The sequence below is a fragment of the Nycticebus coucang genome, chromosome 7, assembly GCF_027406575.1.
Source record: "Nycticebus coucang isolate mNycCou1 chromosome 7, mNycCou1.pri, whole genome shotgun sequence".
In the NCBI taxonomy this organism is placed as follows: domain Eukaryota; kingdom Metazoa; phylum Chordata; class Mammalia; order Primates; family Lorisidae; genus Nycticebus; species Nycticebus coucang.
The window spans coordinates 16977998-17000996 of record NC_069786.1 but is presented as its reverse complement, the minus strand read 5'-3'; the positions used below and the strand labels follow the sequence as shown (position 1 = coordinate 17000996).

Genomic DNA, 22999 nt, shown 5'->3' with positions numbered 1-22999 from the left:
TTTTATTCTCCATTAGAAGTATTTCATAATCATTGACATATGATAAAAGAATATATAGCAAACAAAAAGTAGAAGGTATTCTAGAGGTATGTCAGGCAGTTTCAGTTAGTGAAAATACTGCATTATTTTGCTATATTTTGTGATATCAGCGCTGTTTGTATTCGTTTTTATCGCTGTGTAACAACTAATCACATATATTTATTGTCTCATAGTTTCCCCATGGATTAGGGATTAGAATGTGGCTTACTTGGGTCCTCTGCTCAGAGTCCCTAATCAAGGTGGTGGTAGGGGCTGTGACCTCATCTGAGGCTCAGCTTCCTCTTCCAGACTTCCTGTTGGCAGAGTTCAGTTCCTCACGAATGTGGGGCTAAATAGGCCTTCAGCTTCTATGTGAAGGCTCCCCACAGTTCCCTGATGCATGGCCCTCTCCACAGTGTACACCATGGCAGCGTGCTTCTTCAAGGTTGGCAGGGAAGCTGCCAGTCCGAGATGATGAAACAGAATTGGGGGATACTCCCTTCATCGTTGCCATATTCCCCTCACTAAGGGTCCGGGGTGGGGGTTGTGTTTGCCTTAGTATTTGTCTTTAAAACTTTATAATGGATTATGATTTCTTTTCCAATTCTAGATAGTTATTTTTTGTATTCAGTTTTATGTGTATAATTTTGTATCCTTTTCTTAAGGAGGGCCCCCCAAATGACCAAAACCTGGATCTCCTCCTGAGCACCCCCCCCCCCACGTCTTATAACAGACTTTTGTGTTTGATGCCTGCTTTTCTTAACCTAGGGGCCAAAATTGGTAGATGTCATAGGATCTGCTGCTGAATTTACACAAAGCATTTTTGTATAAAAGAGAGGCAAGTTGAGAAGTCTTCTTTAAAAGTCTTTTGTTTGTTTTTACTTAAAAACTTGTAATTTGCTTTACTACAAGTTTTTCCCTCCTATAATGGAGGTTGGTGCAAAGAGGCGAATTTGATTAGGGAGATAGGATTAGAGAAGAAGTTGTTAACGGGTGGGAAGGAGGATTTTGTCTCCCCAGGGAATACTTGGCAAAGCCCAGAGATTGTCACAACTGGGGCGAGTATCTAGCGAGCAGAGGCCAAGGATGCTGCTGAACATCCTAGGATGCAGGGGACACTCCTACTCCCCAGCAAAGAATTAGCTGGTACAAAATATCAGAACTGCCACTTTTGAGAAACCCGGTATTAGAGGCAGAGCCGTGGCAGATCAGAGGAGGGAAGATTTCCCTGCATACAGTGTAGGTGATTGAGAGACCCAGGATGTCCGGTCTAAGAGCAAGTTCAGATCCAGCCCAAATCTATCTACTTTGAGAGTAGGATCCATTCTGCTCAGCACTGCTGCTGGTACCGTAGGAGACCAGGAGAACCTAGGCTGGGGTTTCGTTTTTGGTATGTGTGTACGTATGTATGTGTGTATGACAAGAGAGAAGGGGAAAAGATGCATGCAGAAAAGTCATACGTTTTTTTTCTCTTCCTCCATGTTTCTCCGCAGAGACCAGGGAAAGCTGTTCTTGACCTCAACCCTGTGCTTCTCATGGGCTAACTTACATATTTGAGTAATGGAAAGCAGCAGTTATTGAAGAAATAGTGAAATAAAAACAGAGCAGGGAAGGGAGTAGAGATGAAATGACGTGCGTTTGCGAGTCTTCAGCTGTCGATGGAATCTGTGATGATGAAAACGTTCTGTATCTAAACTGTCTAATCCACACAGCTGTTGCATGCTTGCAGTCTAGAGGGTGATTTCCTTAGTCTTTAATTTGCTTACTGAAAGTTTCTTCTTTTTCTTCTGTAACAAAGGCTGGGGAAAAGAGGGTGAGACGTGGAGTTAGGATCAGAGAGATAGGATTGGAGATAAGCTGTACCCGTTGCTCACTTGAATGTGACCTGTGGATACTGTATTGGATGGGATAGTTCCAGAATCATTACTTTAGAGCTCAAAGAGACCTTAGCAGTGATCCCCACACTTAGCTGATTGCAGAGTCTGGGGGGATCTTTCTGAAAAAATACCTTCTGAATAAGATTTGTGGGGTTGAGAACTGGGATTCTTTATTTTTATGATTCTGGTGATTTTTCTCTCTTCCGTCGATTCTGACACGTGGCCAGGTGGTAATTCCTGTCTGAGCTATCTTGTAGTCACGCCTGATCTCACAGAGAAAGGAACTGAGTGCTGTACTCAGGGATGTCGACAGTCTCACGCGCTGTTCAAACTCTGTCCATGGTCCACTGCTTTGCCTTTAGGTTAGAAAACATTAGCTTATAGGATGAAATTTTCATGAAAATTGGATTTTGGAAGAAGCCCCAATTCCAGAAGTCTTTATCCTTGTCCAGGTTCTGACTTTGAGAAGATTGGTGGGAACTGCCAGGCTGGTGGCAGTTGGAGATTTTAACATTTTTATCCCTGGCCTAACATACTTGAAGGCTTTCAGCTTTTCTGGGAAGGTAAGACTGGGGATGAGGAGACTTTGGCAACAAAACTTCAGGCTTTTGGTCTTCAGCATAGTCAGTTTAGACATGACTCAATAAGATGTCTTAGACTCATGTATTTTAGGCATCTGAAATTGAATCACACGTAGCTCCTCTGCAAGGCCGGTCAGGAGTAGGTATGGCTCATGTTAATGGATACAAAGAGTTTGGGGGTTTTCTGTTTCTAGCTCCAGAATGTAAACATCAGGGTTGTAATGGAATGTTCTGGTGTTCAGCATATTTTTCTCTGAGCACAGAGGTACACAGGCATATTGGGATATTCTGATGTGCAGCATCAGAGGAATGAATGGAAGTTTGGAAATACACAGTTGAGATGCTTTTGGTAGAAATGAGAGAATTTTCAGGGGATGGTTGTGGTTTTTTTCAGGTCTGGGGGTTGGTCATGTACTGGTCTTTTTGGGGAAAAAAATTAAAAGAAGAACAGTTGAAGCATAGGCAAGTTTTTACATTTTCTCTATTTAAAGATAATTTATTGGCACACATTTAAGATAGCCTAGTACTAAACATGACTTGGTATTTTTATTTTTTATTTTCAACCTTTTGAACTAGTGGCTGTTAATTTATAATATAAGGGTGTTTTTAATAGTATTTCTCAAAGAACCCTCAAATTCATTTTGATAGTTTCAATTAAAATTTTAAACAAATTCACTCTGTTACCCAGGCTAGAGTGCCATGGCATCAGCCTAGCTCACAGCCACCTCAAACTAGCTCAAGTGATCTCATGCCTCAGCCATCCTGAGTAGCTGGGACTACAGTCACGCACTACAAGGCCTGGCTAGGTTTTCTATTATTAGAGATGGACTCTCACTGTTGCTTAGGCTTGTCTCAAACTCCTGAGGTCAAGAGATCCTCCCACCTCAGCCTCCCAGAGTGCTAGGATTACAGGCGTGAGACACCACACATGATCTAAATAAAAAATTTTAAAAGCAGTGCCTGTAGCTCAGTGAGTAGGGCACTGGCCCCACATACTGAGGGTGGTGAGTTTAAACCTGGCTGCGGCCAGCAAAAACAGCAATGAGAATTGCAACAAAAAATAGCTGGGCGTTGTGGCAGGCGCCTGTAGTCCCAGCTACTTGGGAGGCTTAAGCCCAGGAGTTGGAGGTTGCTGTGAGTGGTTGACACCATGGCACTCTACCCAGGGCGACAAAGTGAGACTCTGTCTCAAAAAAAAAAAAAAGTTACTTTCATAAGATATAATTCACATACCATGAAATTCACTCTTTTAAAATATACAGTGTAATGGGGTTTTTTTTGTATATTCATACAGCTGGGCAGTCTTCATCATTATCTAATTTTAGATCATTATCGCTCAACAAAACCCCAAACCCTAAATGGTAGCAGCCATTCCCCATACTGCTTACCCGTCCCACCCCTGGCCTCTGGCTATCTCTTCCTGTCTCTCTGGGTTTGCTCCTCTGGACATTGTATATAATTGGAATCATACAATATGTGGCCTTTGTGTCTGGCGTCTTTCACTTAGCATAAGGCTTTGAAAGTCCATCCATGTCGTCGCATAGCAGTCACTTCCCCCTTCCTCCCTTCCCCAGCCTGAACAACTACTAGTCTTCTTTCTGTCTTCATGGATTTGTCTGTTCTGGATTTTTCTTATAAATAGATATTTTCTTTAAATGTCTTATAAATATTTTTCTTATAAATAGATTTTTCTTTCTATGGTATGTGACCTTTGTGCCTAGATCCTTTTACTTATGATGGCCTGTTAAGGTTCATCCATGTTGGAGCATGCATCAACACTTCATTCCTTTTTATGACTGAACGATAGTCCACTGTCTGGACATGGCACATTATAACTTTCCATTTACCGACTGATAGACATTTGGGTTGTTTCTGTTTTTTGGTTATTATAATAATGTTGCTATGAATGGTTATATACAAGTGTTTGTGTAGCTGTGTAGACATGTGTCTTAAATTCTCTTGGGTATATACCCGGGTGTGGGATTGCTGGGTCATATGGTAAAGGAATTGCAAAACCGGTTTCCACAGGAGCTGTACCATTTACAGTCCCGACAGCAGTATGTTCCACTTTCTCCACATCTTGTCAACACTTGCCATTGTCCATCTTTTTTATTATAAGCATCCTAGTGGGTATACAGTGGTATCTCGTTGTGATTTTGATTTGCATTTCTCTAATGACCAGTGATGATGGGCATCTTTTCATGTGTTTACTGGCCATTTATGTTTCTTCTTTGGAGAATTGTCTATTCAGATCCTTTGCCTAATTTTTAGTTGGGTTATTTGTTGAGTTGGGTCATTTGTTGTTGAGTTTTAGGAGATTTTATATATTACAATTTCCTCATTAGATATGATTTGTAAATATAATCTCCCATAATCTTTGGATTGTCTTTTCTCTTTCTTAATGGTGTCCTTTAAAACATGAAAGTTTAAAATTTTTTATGAAGTCCAGTTTACTTATTTTTTTCTTTTGTCAAGTTTATGCTTTTGGTGTCATATCTAAACATCCATTATTAAATCTAAGGTCATGAAGATTTGTACCTATGGTTTCTTCTAAGAGTTGATGGTTTTAGCTCTTACATTTAGATCTTTGATCCATTTTGAGTTAATTTTTATATGTAGTATGAAGTGGGGGGTTCAAATTTATGCTTTTACGTGAGGATATCCAGTTATACTAGCATCATTTCAATTTTCATAGTACATGGTCGTCATTAATTTACTTCCAAATTTCTTAATTTCTAGCTTGAATGCTAGCATCATTAAGATTACTTATTTAATATATAACAATATAAAGAAAATAGCTTTGCAATATTAATATCATTGTTACTAAATGGTACAATGACTGAGGGAAGTTCAGGATTTTTTTGGAATTTCTTTGTCCTTAGTCTTTTTTTTTGAGACTGTGTCACTATGTCGCCCTCGGTAGAGTGCTGTGGCATCACAGCTCACAGCAACCTCCAACTCTTGGGCTTAAGTGATTCTCTTGCCTCAGCCTCCCAAGTAGCTGGGACTACAGGCGCCCACCACAACCCCGGCTATTTTGTTGTTGTTGTTGTTGTCGTCATTGTTGCTTAGCAGGCCTGGGCTGGGTTTGAACCCACCAGCCCCAGTGCGTGTGGCCAGCTACTGGCACTGAGCCTGTCCTCAGTCTTTTTAAGTGAGATGCATTCCATCAAAGTACTCTGTTTTGAAGTTTCTTTAATTAATTAAATTCTTTTTCTTTGTGGTTTTATTACCAATTTCATATTAATTTATATTCATTTCCTTCAGTTTTTCTTCATTTTCCTTCAGCTTTACATTTGCTTGGTTTGTTTTTCCAGGACATCTTTTTGGCAAATATATATACACACACAGAAGAGGAATGCTACGCAGCTACAAAGATATGTATGTGTGTATATAAGTTACATGTGTAAAACTTCACTCTTCCTACTTGTGCAAAAGGTTGACTATTACATTCGGGAGATCTCCACATATCTGATTATAAGTATCTGCCTCACTTTTTTTTTTTTTTCTCTGGTTTTTGGCCAGGCCGGGTTTGAACCCGCCACCTCCGGAATATGGGGCTGGCGCCCTCCTCCTTTGAGCCACAGGCGCCGCCCTGTCTGCCTCATTTTTTATTTAGCTACATGGTATTCCATTATGTGGATCCTTATTGCTGAGCACTTGGGCGGTTTTGAATCTTTAGCTGTTACACAGTGAATTACCTTGTACGTTCTTGTGCAGGTGTTTCCGTAGATTAGGTCCCTGGAAGCAGGATGGCTGGGGCAGAGATAAATGCTTCTCTCGTTTTACCAGATGTCTCCTGTTCCTCTCCATAGGGATTGTCTTTTTTTCTACTCCCACCAGCAGTGTGCTAGAAGACCTTTCCCCAAAGTATGTTATTAGACTTTTGTATTTTTCCTGGCCTGATAGGTGAAAAATGGCACAGGGATACTTCATTTTATCAGGTCTCACTTTGTCGTGTACCACAGATAATGTGCTTTTTTTTTTTTTTAACAGATTGAAGGTTTGTGGCAACCCTGTTTTCAAGTCTGTCAGCACTGTTTTTCCAACAGCATGTGCTCATTTCTTGTCTCTGTGTCACAGTTTGGTAATTCTCAAAATATTTCAAGCTTTCTCATTATTATTATATCGGTTATGGTGACCAGTGATCTTCGGTGTTACTCTTGTAATTGTTCTGGGGCACCATGACTCGCACCCGTGTAAGATGGTGAACTTAATCGATACATGTTGTGTGTGTTTTGACTACTCCACTGACCAGCAGTCCCCTCGTCCTACCCCCCACCCATTTCTCTCCCTTTTGGGTCTATTTCCTGAGACACAACAATATTAAAGTTAGACCAATTAATAACCTTGCGATGGCCTCTAAGTGTTCAGGTGAAAGGGAGAGTTGCATGTTTCTCATTTTAAGTCAAAAGCTAGAAATGATTAAGCTTAGTGAGGAAGGCATGTTGAAAGCCCAGATTGGCTGAACACTAGGCCTTGTTAGCCAGTTAGCCAAGATGTGAAAGCAAAGAAAAAATTCTGGAAAGAAATTAAAAGTGCTACTCCAGTGAATACATGAATGATAAGAAACTAAACAGTCTTATTGCTGACATGGAGAAAGTGTCAGTGGTCTGATAGAAGATCAAACCATTGATAGAATGGTTTGATATAATGGTTTGATAGAAAATCAAGCCAACATTCCCTTAAGCCAAAACTTAATCCAGAGCAAGGCCCAAACTCTTCAATTCTATGAAGGCTGAGAGAGGTGAGGAAGCTGCAGAAGAAAAGTTTGAAGCTAGAAAGGGTTGGCTCATGAGGTTTAAGGAAAGAAGCCATCTCCATAAAAGTACAACATGAAATAGCAAGAGCTAATGTAGACACTGCATCAAGTTATCCAAAAGATCTAGCTAAGATCACTGATAAAGGTGGCTACACTAAGCAACAGGTTTTTGATGTAACAGCCTTCTATTGGAAGAAGATGCCATGTAAGGACTTCCATAGCCTTAGAGGAGGAAGTCAATGCCTGACCTCAAAGTTTCAAAGGACAGGCTGACTCGCTTGTTAGGGGCTAATGTAGCTGGTGACTTTAGTTTGAAGCCAAAGCTCATTTAACATTTCAAAATTTCTAGGGCCCTTAAGAGGGATGCTAAATCTGCTCTGCCTATGCTCTATAAATGGAGGACCAAAGCTTGAATGACAGCACTTCTGTTTACAGTGTGGTTTACTGAATACTTTAAGCCCACTGTTGAGACCTACTGCTCAGAAGATTCCTTTCAAAATATAACTGTTCATTGACAATGCACCCGGTCACCCAAGAACTCTGATGGAGAATGTTCAAGATTAATGTTTTCATGCCTGCTAACACAATGTCTATTCTGCAGCCCGTGATCAAGGAGTAATTTTGACTTTCAAGTCATATTATTTAAGACATATATTTCACAAGGACATAACCGCCATTGATAGTGAGTCCTCAGATGGATCTGGGTAAAGTAAACTGAAAATTTTCTGGGGAGGTTTCATTCTAGATTCCATTAATAAGATTCATGGTTCACGGGAAGATGTCACTGGTAACAGAACTTTGAAAGAATTCGATTCCTACCTCATGGATAATTTTGAGGGGTTTAGTACTTCAGTGGAGTATCAGGAGAATTAGAACTAGAAGCACAGCCTGAAGATGTGACTGAATTGTTGCAATCTCAGGATACAACTTCAGTAGATGAGGAATTGTTTCTAATGGATGAGCAAAAAAAGTAGTTCCTTGAGGTGGAACCTATTCCTAGTGAAGATGCTATGAATATTTTGGAATTGAAAACAAAGGATTTAAAATATTACAACAGACTTTAAGAGGCTTGACTTGAATTTTGAAAGAAGTTTCGTGAGTAAAATTGCATGCTACAGAGAAATCTTATGTGAAAGGAAGAGTCATTCAGGGTGACAAACTTCTTGTCCTATATTAAGAAATTACCCCAGCCCTCAGCAACCACTACCCTGTATCCATTGCCCACTTTCCTCATTGGATCATTAACTTTTTTTGCTGTTTCTGGGAACTTTTATATATTAAAGAAATTAGCTCTTTGTGATAATGGGCTCAGATATCTTTCCCCAGTTTGTCATTTGTCTTTGTTCATGTTATGTTGTACCATATATACATATATATTTTTTGTTTTTATTGTAGCCTAGTCAATCATCTCTTTCTTATGTGGTTTCTAGATTTTGAGACAGTTAAAAAGGCCTTGCCTACTTTCAGGTAGTAAAAAAGATTTCATTCACATTTTCTTCTAGTACTTCAGTGATTTTATTTTTTACATTTAATCTTTGACCCATTTGGAGTTTATCATGCCATATAGTTATTTAAGACTCTTAGTACAGCTTGCCAAATTACTTTCTTTTCTTTCTTTCTTTCTTTCTTTTTTTTTTGTTTAGCAGGCCCAGGCTGGGTTCAAACCCACCAGCCCGGGTACACAGGGTGGCACTCTAACCATTCAACTACAAACCAGATTACTTTCTAATGTTGAATATGGATATGAATATGAATAAAAAGCTCCTGTTTCTCACCCATGCCTGTGTTTGTATTGTAATTTTATACTGACAATAGTTATGCTCTGCGTGTGGTTTCCTCATCTGCCCATGTTGTTTAAAAACAAAATAAAAAATGGTAGAACTGGAGAGCTGTGCAGAACTGAAGAGTTACATAAAACGTTACTTTTATAGTGTGTTATATATAGTGTGATAATTGTAGACACTCGGTGAATATTTGGTTGATTATATGCTAAGTACCCATATACTGAGTTTTATTTTTAAGTCTCTATTAACTACTGGTATTATTGTTTATTTCCTCAGTTTGTGGAAGACTATGAACCTACCAAAGCTGACAGTTATAGAAAGAAAGTGGTTCTTGATGGAGAAGAAGTCCAGATAGATATTTTAGACACTGCTGGACAAGAAGACTATGCAGCCATTCGAGACAACTACTTTCGGAGTGGGGAAGGTTTTCTACTGGTGTTCTCAATCACAGAGCATGAATCCTTCACAGCGACTGCCGAATTCAGGTATATATGAAGTGAAATAGCCAAAGCCTGGTTGAGGCTTTTGCTTTTTTTCCCATATGTCTTAGGCTTAGAAGGAATTTGGGGCTGAGCCTAACAGCAGAGGGTCAAGCTCATTATTAGTAAAAATCCTGTCTAAAGAATTCTCTGGGGCTTTCTGAATGTTGGCATATTATAGTCCATCATTTTTGTAATCTCTTCAGGCTTCCCTGTTCTGTGATTTCTGAATATAAATTATTTTAAGAATCTTGTTATCTCTGAAAAAAGATGAAGCTATTCCATCTTTCAAGAACCTGTAATTTAGTTCATATAAATCCTGAAAGATAGTGATTGATAAGAGTTGACTGCCTTTTTCTTGTTTATAATTTAGCTAAAAAAGTAACAACTTTGATCTATTCGGAGGTTTGTGACGCATTGGCAAGAGAGTGAGAGGTGTGAGTCAGAATGACCATTTGCTGCTGCTTGTAAGGACTTTCAGCATAGCAGAGGGGAGAGGATGTGGCTTAAGAGTCAGACCTAGTGTGAATCCTTGTTGTACTGGCTTTGTGATCATGGACAAGTTTACTTAGCATCAGGATTCCGTTTCTTTCTCTGAAAATTTACTTGTTAGTTGAGAAATGAGGTAACATGATACATTAGATTATAAAGTTCATACGGGCAGGCACCACCCTTCCTCGTGTCCCCAGGCCCTGTCGCAGTGGGCACATGGCGCTTACATAGTAAGTGGAATGTTCACTGCTATAATTCATTTTTAAGTGTGGCTGTTAAAGATGACTTAAGTTCATTTTGTTATGAAGGAATAACTTTTGGGGCATACTTCTTATGTTCTGTAATTTTCTCTTTACTTCTTACCCTTCCTGTTTCTCTTATACAGTTGTATATTTTTAAAAAATCTATTCTTGTAAACATATCCACCCAGATGACTTTTTATTTTAAAAAGCAGCTCTAACTTTAACCTGAGCGAGACTCTGTCTAAAAAAAAAGGCAGGTCTAGAGTTTATGGAGAAGTAAAGAGGAAAACAAAACAAAAATTAGTAATTTTATTTGTTCTTTAGCATGTTAGCATGTTTGGTCAGAAAATTAGGTGATCAGCCAAAGCTGAAAATGAGAAAGCTGACTATGCCCCCAGGATTTGGAAGGAAGCGTTAGTGAGCCAGGGGGCCTTGAGGGGTGGATGCAGGTGAACAGGCGATGCTAGGGTAGAGCCTCAGCTGCTGTGCTTCAGAGCTTCCAGGCTTCAAAGGATCCAAACCTCAGTCCCCTGGGAGGATAATACATGTATTGTGGTGGTCAGGTGGTGACTCGGACTCACTATGAGAATTCCTATTATGTTTTAGACTTTTCAGATAGCCCTAGAGGTTTATATTTTAATAGAGCTCATACATTTATAATTGTGTATCTTCCAAGTCTTGTCTTTGTGCCTTCTTGAGGATAAAACAGGACAGATGCATACACTCTCTTATTTTCTTCCCTGTCCTGGGCCTTTTGATTTCTGATTGCTTCCTGACTCACCAAGAAGGGTGTAAGTATTGGGCAGGAGAGTTCTCTCCAGAGGATAGACGGCGTCCCTTCATCCTCTCCTCTGTCACTGTGTATACAGAGAAAACAACATTCATGCATTCTCGTAGAGTCAGTGCAGTCTCATCTCAACTTGGCAAGGGTTTTGGTTGTTACTTGAAAAGAGGGATCCTTGAAGAAAAAGAACAGACCTTATACCTAAAGCAAAAAGAAGAGGAATCTAATTCTCTTGATGTGAGCGCTGGACATTTAAATGAAAGTCCCAGAGATGCCAATGTTTCTTATGTCACTGGAAACAGAAAAATGGAGGTAGATCACCCTTGTGGTTAAACTCGGTCACTTTACTTTATGCCTGCTAGCAGCTTTAAAATATAGCATTTCTGTATCATCATAAAACCAAATGTTAATGTACTTGTCACAAGAGACCAGAACTCTGCGCTCTCATTTTTGCATCAATATGTTTATTAATGAGGTGATTTCACACGTCCCTGCAAGGCTAATGACCCACAAAGCTGTGAGTTTTTATTGTTCATGATTTGTATTGATCATGTAACTTCTAAATATATCATAGTTTTTGGCCCCTATTCAAATAGAGGGCATAACAAAGCAACTTGGAGGCAATTTTCAAGTGTCTTTTCTTCCTTTTTGTCTTAAAATCTTTGACATCTGATACTTAATTGTATGTTATTTTTAAACAATTTTTATTATTGTGACATGTTACCCTGTATCATAAATATCAGTACAAATCTACACAAAATACATTTTTGAAGGAGATTCTATTTTGAAATGTATTGGAATGTATAAGTAGAAATGTCCCCATTAGACCAAAGTAATGGAAATGTAGTGTTTAATTTTCGTAATACTTGATCTTGATTAGTATGTGTAAAGAGATGATTATTTTTAGTAGAGATAATGGGATTTTTTAGAGAAGACACTTTTGAGTACTTTTTCATAGGCCTTGGAGTATTACTCTTTATCCTTTCCACTTTGTAGTAGAAAAATATTGTCCACTGAAATGTGGTTACTGCCTTATGTATCTGTCCCCATTCTGCTGCCTGTAAGAGGGTCTGAATGGACAGTTTGCATGTGTCCAAACACGTATGCATATACCATACAGAGATTTAATCAAAACTGAAGTTTCACAGAACAAATTTACCTTTACTACTTGAGATGACCTGATTACCTTGGATGGTTCCTTCATATTATATTTCACTTAGGGGAAAAAACTCCTATAGATTCTGACCCACTAAATTGATTTTGTGGTCCATTAAAGTACAAGTGTTATGGTGGTCAGCTAGGTCTCTGGGACTCAGTATGAGAAGTCCTATTAAGTTTTAGACTTTTCAGATTCTGTATTTCAGTAGGCTGCTACCTTCCATATGAAAAACCCTGGATTTCATAGCTTTTATTGTCACAAAGAAATCATACCATTTTTTAAAGGAGAATTATTAAGCATTTCGTAATGATACTTTTAGCTTGTTTTTATCCCAGAGATTCTTTTCTTTTTCTTTTGTACATAGCATAAATTGGTACTCCTATTGGAATGCAGAATTCTGGGCTGTTATCCAGACACCTATTTTTGTAGGATGGTTGAGCCCAGAAATCTGCGTTTATAATGAGTGAGCATCCTGGGTCATTCTGAGGCAGGCACACCGAGAATCAGACTTTTTTTTTTTCCCCCCTTTGAGACAGTCTCACTATGTATCCTTGGGTACAGTACCGTGACATCCTAGCTTACTCCAACCTCCAACTCTTTGGGCTTCAGCGATTCTCTTATCTCAGCCTCCCGAGTAGCTGGGACTACAGGCACCTGCCACAATGCCTGACTAGTTTTTTTTTTTTTTTTTTAATTTGAGACAGAGTCTTAAGCTGTCACCCTGGGTAGAGTGCTATGGTGTCACAGCTCACAGCAACCTCCAACTCCTGGGTTTAAAGTGATTCTCTTGCTTCAGCCTCCCAAGTAGCTGGGACTACAGACACCCGCCACAACACCCAGCCATTTTTTGGTTGCAGTTGTCATTGTTGTTTGGATTTGAACCTGCCAGCTCTGGTGTATGTGGCTGGCACCCTAGCTGCTTGAGCTATAAGTGCCGAGTCACTAGTTTTTTCTATTTTTAGTAGAGACGGGATTTCACTCTTGCTTTTAGACTAGTCTCGAACTCCCAAATTCAAGCAATCCTCCTTCCTTGGTCTCCCAGAGTGCTAGGATTACAGACATGAGCCACCACCATGCCTGGTCCAAGAACCAGACTTTGAAAACACTTGTCTAAGTTATGACTGCCTCTTGAGCTTCCTTGGAACATGTCCTAAGTGTAGCAATTTCTTCTTCAGCCTTCGGAAAGTCTTTTATTTTAGGTGGGTTCACAAAACTGGGTTTGTATTCTGGCTTTCTTAGGTACTGTATTTTTGATGTGATGCTTTAGGGAACAGATACTCCGTGTCAAGTCTGAAGAGGATAAAATCCCGTTGCTTGTAGTGGGAAACAAGTCTGACTTAGAGGAGCGGAGGCAGGTGCCCATTGAGGAGGCCAGGAGTAAAGCCGAGGAGTGGGGCGTGCAGTACGTGGAGACGTCGGCTAAGACGCGGGCCAATGTGGACAAGGTAGGCACTCGCTCGGCGTGTTTCTTAGTAACAGAAGCAGACTGTAGTGCTCTGGGAGGCTATGGGGGGTGGATTGCTTGAGCTCGCGAGTTCGAGACCAGCCTGAGCAAGAGCAAGACTCCATCTCTAAAAATAGCCGGGTTCTGTAGCAGGTGCCTATAGTCCTGGCTACTTGGGAGGCTGAGGCAAGAGGATCACTCAAGCCCAAGAGTTTGAGGTTGCTGTGAGCTGATGCGGTGGCACTCTATCAAGGATGACAAAGTGAGACTAAAAAAAAAAGAGAAAGAAATAGAAACAGACTCGAGAAACTGCAGAATGCAGATATGTGTGTTTTTGTGGAACCATTTATGGGGACTAGGCGAAGATGCTGAGTTCTCCAGATGTGTAAGCCATTGTAATGAGAAACATTGAGAGGATCGGACCCTAGAGTCCTTTTGCTTTGACATGAGGCTTCTTTAAAGTATGCTTAATGTTGCATAGTCCTTGGAAGTATGGCATGATGAGGCCATTGGTTGTGGAAACTGTGCCAGAGGGATGGGCAGCTGGTGTCCTGTCACCTTCCCATTGCTCTTCAGGAGCGGGGCTGACTGAGAGGTTCCCCTGAACATGGCCTGGGAAGAAACATGGAGTTTCTTGATTTTGCTCTCATTGAGTTATGGTTAGATTTATTCTTTTCAGTGACAGAGCCAAGGTGATCTGTCTTTATAGTTTAGTCTCTAAGTAGTATTTGCTCGTAAGACCTCTTTTTTTTCTCTCTTATCCCATAGCCAGCGTCAGCAGTACTTTTCTCATTCTCTGAAGCTAATGAGAGGTGACCTTTACAATGATGAATGTTGACAATTTGAAAAACTACCTGTGGGGATTGCTGTTGTTATGCTTCATTTTTTTTCTTTTTTATTTATTTATGTTTTTTGAGACAGAGTCTCACTTTGTCACCCTTGGTAGAGTGCCATGGTGTCACAGCAATGTCAAACTCTTGAGCTCAAGTGATTCTCTTGCCCCAGCCTCCCAAGTAGCTGGGACTACAGGCCCCTGCCACAACACCTGGCTATTTTTGTTTTTTTAAGAGACTGGGTCTTGCTCTGGCTCAGGCTGGTCTCGACCTCGTGAGCTCAAGCAATCCACCCACCTCAGCCTCCCGGAGTGCTGGGATCACAGGCCACCGCGTGCTTGGCCATTTTTTCTTTTTTAAAGTAAGGTTCTTACTTGGTTGCCACACAGTTAAAATCTTTAAACCTTAAACATGAGGCTTTCCCTTCTGCTTCACCTTGCTCGTTAGCTTTTACCTCATGATCCATGCTCTTGTAAAATCTAAACACATCGCAGTTTGGCAGCCAAATGGTGGGCTTGTTCTGCAGCTTCAGCATCCAGATCTCCCGCATCCCTTCTTCTGTTTCACTTTCTTGTGGAGAAATACTGCCCCTGTGCTTCTTACCTGATGCAGGGAGATTTTTAACCAAGCTTGAGATGGTGTCAGAACAACTTCGGTGTTTAGACCATTGGGATTAGAAGGGGCTCACTGTAGAAGCACTTTGGCAGCACAAGTCCAGTTGGTCTTTGTCTGCAATGTAAAGTGTGTGTGTAATCAGCTACTTTTTCTTTCAAATTATCTCAACTCTTACGTTGATTCTTATGCTATTCAAAATCTTTCTATCAGATTATTTCCTAGCTATGGAAAACATACAGGAAGTCCAGACATATACTTCATTTTAAAAAAACCAGGAAGACTTTCTCAGCTTGGCGCTGTCGATGTGTACTTTTTGGATGGGGTAGGATTGGGCGGGGGGCTGCCATATAGCAGCTTGCGTCCCTCCTCCGCCCTCGCACCAGCTTGACCTGCCAGACAAGAACCAGCAGAAACTTATGACTGGCAGCATTGTATTCACTCGTACAGAATTTACATGAAAGATGTGATAAGATCAGCCCGTGAACAACTTTGTCATCATTTTACTTGAACAAGTTCCACTCCCCTCCTCCTGCCTTTTGCTGTTAGGACAAAAGGAAAAACCTGTAACATTTGAAGCTGTTCACAGGGCTGTGATGGGCAGCTTCTCTCCTGAGAGGCTGATGCACAGGGGTTCTTGGGTCAGCCTGACCCAGCTGGGCCAGAGGGGGCTTTTCTGTGCCTGGAGCCCGGGTGGGGGTTCCACACTCCAGAACCTTGATCTTGCTTTTCACCAAGAAGAAGGAATGTGGAGCTTGTGGTTTGTGGGAATGTCCAAAGATAAAAGCCCATGCTCAGTCTCACGCTCTGACTCCCCATCACTCTGTGAGAAATCTCAGCTGTCTCTTTGTAGGAGGCATATTTTGTCTGCTTGGGTATAATCAGTTGGCAACATTGATGGTAGCAGAGGGTAAAACCCAAACTACTGTGACAAATGATAATCTGTATCTAAATAGTACACTGGCATTCAGAGGACAAGTCTCATCAGTTCTTGATAAAGTTCCTTTCAGCTGATAAAGTTCCTTTCTCCTTTCCTGAGAATTGGGGTGGGAGGGATGCTGTGGCAGGAAGGACATCGGGCCCCCCCACCTCATTTATGCTTCATGCCCTCCTCCCCCCACTCTGCTGCCTTCTGGGGCTGCTGTTGGGGAGTTACGCTGGGAAAGGTGTCAGGCAGAACGATGGTTCCACTTTTTTAGGGTTCTGTAAGGATTAAATAAGATACAAAGGTGAACAGAGCACCCACTAACAGGTCCCTACGCCCTTCTTCTCTTTTCTGGTGGTTGGAATGCTAGAAAATCGGATTACTGTTGTCACTGCCAACATTCGTGAATTTCACAAAGCCGTAGATTTGTTCTATTTATGCAAAAAGCATGTTTTACTCTTCATCATACTTATCATTAAAAAGAGATTTTGGTGACAGTGTGATGATTCAGTCCTTAGCTTGATAAGGTGCAGAGGTGTTTATGTTGTATAATTAGAATGTTTTTAGAGTTAATTATTCTTATTTGCTCTAGATCCTTTGTTTTTGTTGGCATGTGGTTTATAAAAATAAGTTTGACATTATACATTAAAACATAATTCCATATCCTGCGTAGTTGAATTGTTTTATTAAATCATTAAATGGCTTTTTCTTCTCTATTCTTTTCACCCCTCCTTCCCCACTCCCAGGTGTTCTTTGACCTAATGAGAGAAATCAGAGCAAAGAAGATGTCAGAAAACAAAGATAAGAATGGCAAGAAAAGCAGCAAGAACAAGAAAAGTTTTAAAGAAAGATGTTGCTTACTGTGAATGTCGGGGTGGTGGATGAAGTCAGTTGCCACTTGGACACAGGGCTGGGATCCGTAAAGAGAAGAGTGCACTTGACTTCCTAGTGCTGCTTCCTGCTCTCCCCAACCTGGTTCATGCGTACTTCGTTAAATGGGGAAAATATGTGTGACTTGGTGGCTGGTAGAAGAAGTAAGCCTTTGTCCATGAATGGACTAGCTGCTTTGTTAGGAGATTTTGGAGTTTCTTCCCTCCTCCCAAAAGCTTAAAACTACATCTGTAGTGTTACAGGTAGGAAACAGGCAAGTGTTAATTACATAGAAAACGTATTGTCATGGTGTCTTACTTTGTCCCTAGTTTTATAACATTACCTACCATCTTTTGTTTTGAAATAAAAATGTCTCATTGCGTTTTGGAAGAGGAGAGTGGAGTAAGACCTCCCCTCCCCCACCTTTATCAGTTTAGCAGTAGAAATGAGAAACATCTATTAAGCTCTAATGATATTGAAAAATCCACAGATTTTTTGGATAAATTTCTTGGCAATACCCTGTAGAGCTGAAGCATAGCTAAAAAAATGAATTTGAAGTGTGCCAAATAGGTCACTATCGAGCTTATGAATCCTCCTTGTATGTGAAAAATGGAAGTTGTTTTCTTCGTATTTAAGTATTTGCCAATTATAGCCCGTGTTGGCAATTTTTCTCTTGTAGCATCCCGATTTGTGTGTAGGAACTTTTTTGTTAGACTAAGTGAAGACTCAAGAGTAGTGTACTTTATAAAGTAGTGCACTTTTCTTTTTCTTTTCTTTTTTTTTTTTTTTGAGACAGAGTCTCACTTTGTCATCTTTGGCAGAGTACTGTGGTGTCATAGCTCACAGCAACCTCAAACTCTTGAGCTTAAGCAATTCTTGCCTCAGCCTCCCAAGTAGCTGAGACTACAGGTGCCCACTGCAACACCCGGCTATTTTTTTAGAGATGACGTCCCGCTCTGGCTCAGGATGGTCTCGAACCTGTGAGCTCAGGCAGTCCACCCGCCTCAGCCTCCCAAGTGCTGGGATTACAGGTGTGAGCCACTGCGCCCAGCCCCATGACCCACTTTTCTAATCAGATTTTTTTTTTTAAATTCCGTAGCTAGGTCCCTTCCTAATTGCCCTCCCTGGTTAGGCCCCTCCTTCTCCACTAGTAATTGAGGCATCTGTCTTCCTGATCAATATCACTCTGCTGGCAGAGGTCAAGTGAGCCTCTTCTTTTGTTTCATGGAGTATCACACAAATTCTTCTGAAAGATGGGATGTGTTAAAATTGTCTTCTGAAATCATGAAGCCAGAGCCTATGCCAGACCTTCTGCTACCTCTTGTAGAACTGCTCTGTGATTCCACATCTAAAATTAGAGGAAGTGGGGGAAGATAAGCCATTGCCCCTTTACTTCTGAGAATTGGCTGCTAATATAATTCTTTGCTAAGATAGCCAGATAGTTAGAAAAAGATTTTTTTTTGATGAGATATTGTTAATCTTTCTTACTGTATCAGTATTCTAAATTCAGCAATCAGAAAAATTTTCATCAGAAGGGAGCACTGTGATAAAAGCCCAAGTACTCAGCATATGTTTTCCCCATTTTTCAGAAGTGACATTTCATGTATGGGTGCCAAAAATGTATTGGGATGGGGAGAGCAGGAATCTTTGGAATTTATGATTATTACAGATGTTATAGAAATGATGATCTAACTGGAAAGCAATCTTGTATCACCTCCCAAAGAATCATGGGCTTTTTTTTGAATAAAAACAAAGCAGACAAATAGACATTTTCAGTATTTCAGCCTTTTCATTTTACCTTTTTGTCATACATGTGAAACATGAGTATTCAAGGAACTGACAGTTGTCCTTTATAGTTCTTGTCAGATGTTTTGCAGTATCAAACTAATAACCCTTTTAACTGAGCTGTGGGAAATAAAATTATAAATAGTAATTTTAACTTGGTCTCTCCTTCAGGAGAGATCACTACTCTTAAAATTTAAAAAGTTGAGGTAATTACTCTTTTAAATTTCTGAAATAACCTTTTTGTTTCCATCCTAGTTTGCTACCTGTTTAATGTAAGTCCTGGTCGAGAGTAGGTAAATTCAGAATATGTATAAATGCATTAAAGATGGTATGACTTGTTTCATGCTATAGAATTTATATTTGGTAGATGCTGTTAGTTTATTTCTAAAATTGTATTGGACTGGATAGCAATCAGAAGTGGAGCTTCCTAACAAAATAATTTATTATACATATGAGATTTTTTGTCGGAGAAAAATAGGGAAGCAATACTGTTTATAAATTTGAAACCTACTTTAGGATTAGATATTATGCCAATAGCTTATTTTTCTGAAGTATTCTACAAATATTTGAACACCTATTGAGTGTCAGGCTGTATCCTAGGTGCCAGGGATATGGTGTTAAATAAAATAAGCAACATCTCTACTGTCCCAGAGCTTATGCTTGAGTGAGGAAAGAGACAGATGAAATTATCAGGGTAAATGCTTTAATGAAAATAAAACTGAGTAATATGATAGGAAATGTCTTCACTTTATAGAGATGGTTTAGATTGGGTGGTCGATAGGGAGGGACAATTAACTTGAGATTGTTGGCCTGAAGGAGCGGGGTTTGAGGAACCAGTGGGCTGAGTGCAGGACTTTCCAGACTAGGGCACAGTTGGAGCTGTTCCAAGGCCCTAATGCAGAAGTTATCAACCTTCCTAATGCTACGGCCCTTTAATACAGTTCCTATGGGTCGCGACCCACAGGTTGAGAACCGTTGCCCTAAGGTGTTCAGGAAAAGCCCACAGACCACTATATTTATGGCTGGAGTAGTGTATGGTACCCCATGATCGCATTAATGTACACAGCTATGGTTTAACAGTAAAAAAAAAAAAATTATATATATATATATATATATAGCTGGAGTATGAAGAAGGCAGAGCAGAGTATTAAAAAAAGATGTAACTTTGTGATTTCATAAAGCAACATAGAGGAAAAATACCTAGACACATGATTTCCTACCCGTATCCTATTTCATCAAATCCAAGATGCCATTGATCACAGAACAATGTCAACATAATATATGTACCACTAATAAAAACCCTACCGATTAAATGAATCTATCTTGATTTCAATTACATAAAAGTGTGGGAGAAAATGATGTTTTAGATTAGATAAATTATGGTACCAGCAGTCCCTGGATTACAAACAACATAGGTTCTGTAGGTTCTTAAGTTAAATTTGTATGTAAGTTGGAACAGGTACATTTTTACTTATTACCTGTAAGAGGCTCCATTTGTAAGTTCAAGTTGTCCGTCAGTCAGATGTTTGTAACTCAGGGACTGCTTGTATATAAATTTAAATTAAATGACAACTGAAATATCAAATTCACCTCGGTTGGTCTAGAAACTACATTTTAATAAAGCACTATAGAAGCTTAACAGTGTTTGAAAAGTTAATATTCGTATGTTAATAGTTGTAAACCTGCCTTTGATAGTTGCACTTTAAAAATTCACTGAAATAGTTTATCAAAATTATAACTGTAGAAGCTTTAAAATCTGAAGGCCTAGAATTGCTTGTTGTGGAGGGTCTTTAGTCTTTTTTTGGAGACAGAATTTCACTCTGTTGCCCTGGTTAGAGTGCAGTGGCATCATTATAGCTCGCTGCAACCCCCAGTTCCTGGGCTCAAGCCATCCTCCTGCCTCAGCACCCCCCCAGTAGCTGGGACTACAGCGGGGGTACAGCCCATAGTGCCTGGCTAATTTTTTATTTTTAGTAGAGACCAGGTCTCGGTGTTACTCAGGCTGGTCTTGAACTCTTGAGCTTAATTAATCCTTCTACCTTGTCCTCCTAGAGTGCTAGAAATTACAGGCAGTCCCTGAGTTGCAAACATCCAACTTATGTACAAGTCACACTTATGAATAAGGCTATTATAAGTCCCTGAGTTCCAAACACCCAACTAACCTACAACTCACATTTATGAACGAAGGTGATTACAGGTAATAGGTAAGTGGACCTGTTCAAACTTACATACAGATTCAGCTTAAGAACAAACCTGCAGAACCTATGTTGTTCATAACCCAGAGATTGCCTTTACGGGTGTAAGCCACTGTGCCCAGCCTGGAGGGTCTTTAGTTTTGCTGTTTCTACTCCAACCTTGTTCTTCAAAGGCCATGTCTAACCTTTTCTCTTCTCAGATCATTTGTTGGTTTCTCCTCTATTCCTAAATAATATTCTTATGCCATTATGTCTTGATTTTCAACCTCAGATGTTTCCAGTGATTTAGCTTGTCCAATCTCTTTACTCCCCTCACCATTGTCGACAGTAACATCACTGTTTTAATTCGTTTTCTTGTTGACTGCTGTACCTTTTAAAACTATGTGTTTAAACTTCTGTTTCTTATTCAATCAGCTCTTGAAGGTGTCACTTGGCTCCACACTTGGGGAGGTGAGGGCGTTAACACTTCTCCCTTCTGTCTTGACCCTGCCCTGCTCCTGAGCTTTCGGCAGCTCTGGCTGCTCTGTTGTACCCTCACGTTTACTTCTCAAGATGGACGGTGTGGAGTGCCCGCTCTGTGAGCCTCGTTCAGATGTTCGTGCTTTCTCTATACAGAGTGATAGAGAACCAATCAACCGTGGTGTGATTACCCTGATTTATGCAAATCGCCTTCCAGGAGCCAAGCTCTGGCGGCAGGCACTTTTTTTTCTTTTTTTTTTTTTTTTTTTTGAGACGGAGCCTCAAGCTGTCGCCCTGGGTAGAGTGCTGTGACATCACAGCTCACAGCAACTTCCAATTCCTGGGCTCAAGCGATTCTCTTGCCTCTGCCTCCCAAGTAGCTGGGACTACAGGCACCCGCCACAACACCCGGCTGTTTTTTTTTTTTTTTTTTGGTTGCAGCCATCATTGTTATTTGGATTCGAACCCACCAACTCAGGTGTATGTGGCTGGCGCCTTAGCTGCTTGAGCCACAGGCACTTGTCTTTCCACTTTGCAGGGCAGGTTCTAAACGCAGGGGGAACATTTCTGCTGTCTGGTCAAGTGGACTCTTCATCATTTGCATGAATCATGCCTTCTTTTGGCTCACTTCATCTTTGTCTATTTCCTATGTGTCCCGCCCACCCCCAGGCCTATTTTTCCTGAAACCACTTTTTTCTTGATGAGAGAATACATTGTACTTTTTCCTGAAGTCAGTTTCTTCCTCTTTCTTTCTGATGCGTGGAATCTGCTTAGAGCTCATTGATTGCCCTGTGTAATTTGGACTGACTACCTTCTAGGTACTGAGACTGGTTTTTATCAGACACTTTCCTGAGTCTCATATCTTCCTGTTTTAGTTTATACTCTCATTTTACTGGAGTACATTTTTAGGAAGGGTGCACTTTTCAGACTCCTTGGCATACATAAGAGTATTGCTGTTTTGCCCTTTATTTGACTGCTGTTTTGGCCTGGAGTAGAATTCTGGGTTCCAAATGATTTTCCCTGGGAGCTTGGAAGGCTTGGCTCCAGTGTCCTCAAGCAGCAGTCCTGAACCTTTCTGGTACCAGGGACCAATTTCATGGAAGACAGTGTTTCCATGGGGGAGAGGGGGATGGTTTCAATATGAGTCTTCAAGCAGTTGATTTCTTATGGTCTCTGTGCAAACTTATAATAATAATCTGTATTTGGAGGCGCTCCCCTGCACTAATATTGTTGCCGTAGCTCCACCTCAAATCATCAGATATTTGGCTCTCATAAGGAGCTCAACCTAGATCGCAATACAGTTTGTGCTCCGGAGAACCTAGTGCCTGCTGTCAGGCTGATAGGTGGAGCTCAGGCAGTTCCTAACAGGCCAACTGGTACCCTGTCCACAGCCGAGGGGATCCGTTGTTGCTGAGCAAACTGGTGTCATCCTGGTTGTCCCCTTGCAGTAGCAGCTCTGGTTTTTCCTTCTCTCTTCTGTCACTGAGGACTTTCTCCTTACCTGTAGTCTCTGAAATGACCCAGTAGGAGACCTAAATGTGGGTCTTTTGTGACTGACTCATCCTGTGTGACACTCAGCAGAGGCTTTCAGTGAAGACTCCTGTCTCTTCACCTCCAGGGAAGGTAGTTTTGAAAGTTCTTTGATCCTGTCTGTTTTCTGTTCTTCCTTTCCAGAACTCCTGTCACCCCCGTTCATAT

The 22999-nt window shown here is 40.6% G+C and overlaps 1 protein-coding gene across 7 annotated transcripts in view; it reads left to right on the top strand.

Annotated features, from left to right (window-relative positions):
* Window positions 1-18629, top strand: part of RALB (RAS like proto-oncogene B) — a 56929-nt gene extending 38300 nt beyond the window's left edge. For all 7 annotated transcript variants that reach the window (XM_053597766.1, XM_053597761.1, XM_053597759.1 and 4 more), the window contains 3 exons: window positions 9299-9507; window positions 13446-13623; window positions 16739-18629. In XM_053597766.1, the coding sequence (XP_053453741.1) occupies window positions 9299-9507; window positions 13446-13623; window positions 16739-16858 (507 nt within the window). In that variant the 3' untranslated portion in view covers window positions 16859-18629. The remainder of the gene's footprint in view (window positions 1-9298; window positions 9508-13445; window positions 13624-16738) is intronic.
* The last annotated feature ends 4370 nt before the right edge of the window (window positions 18630-22999 follow it).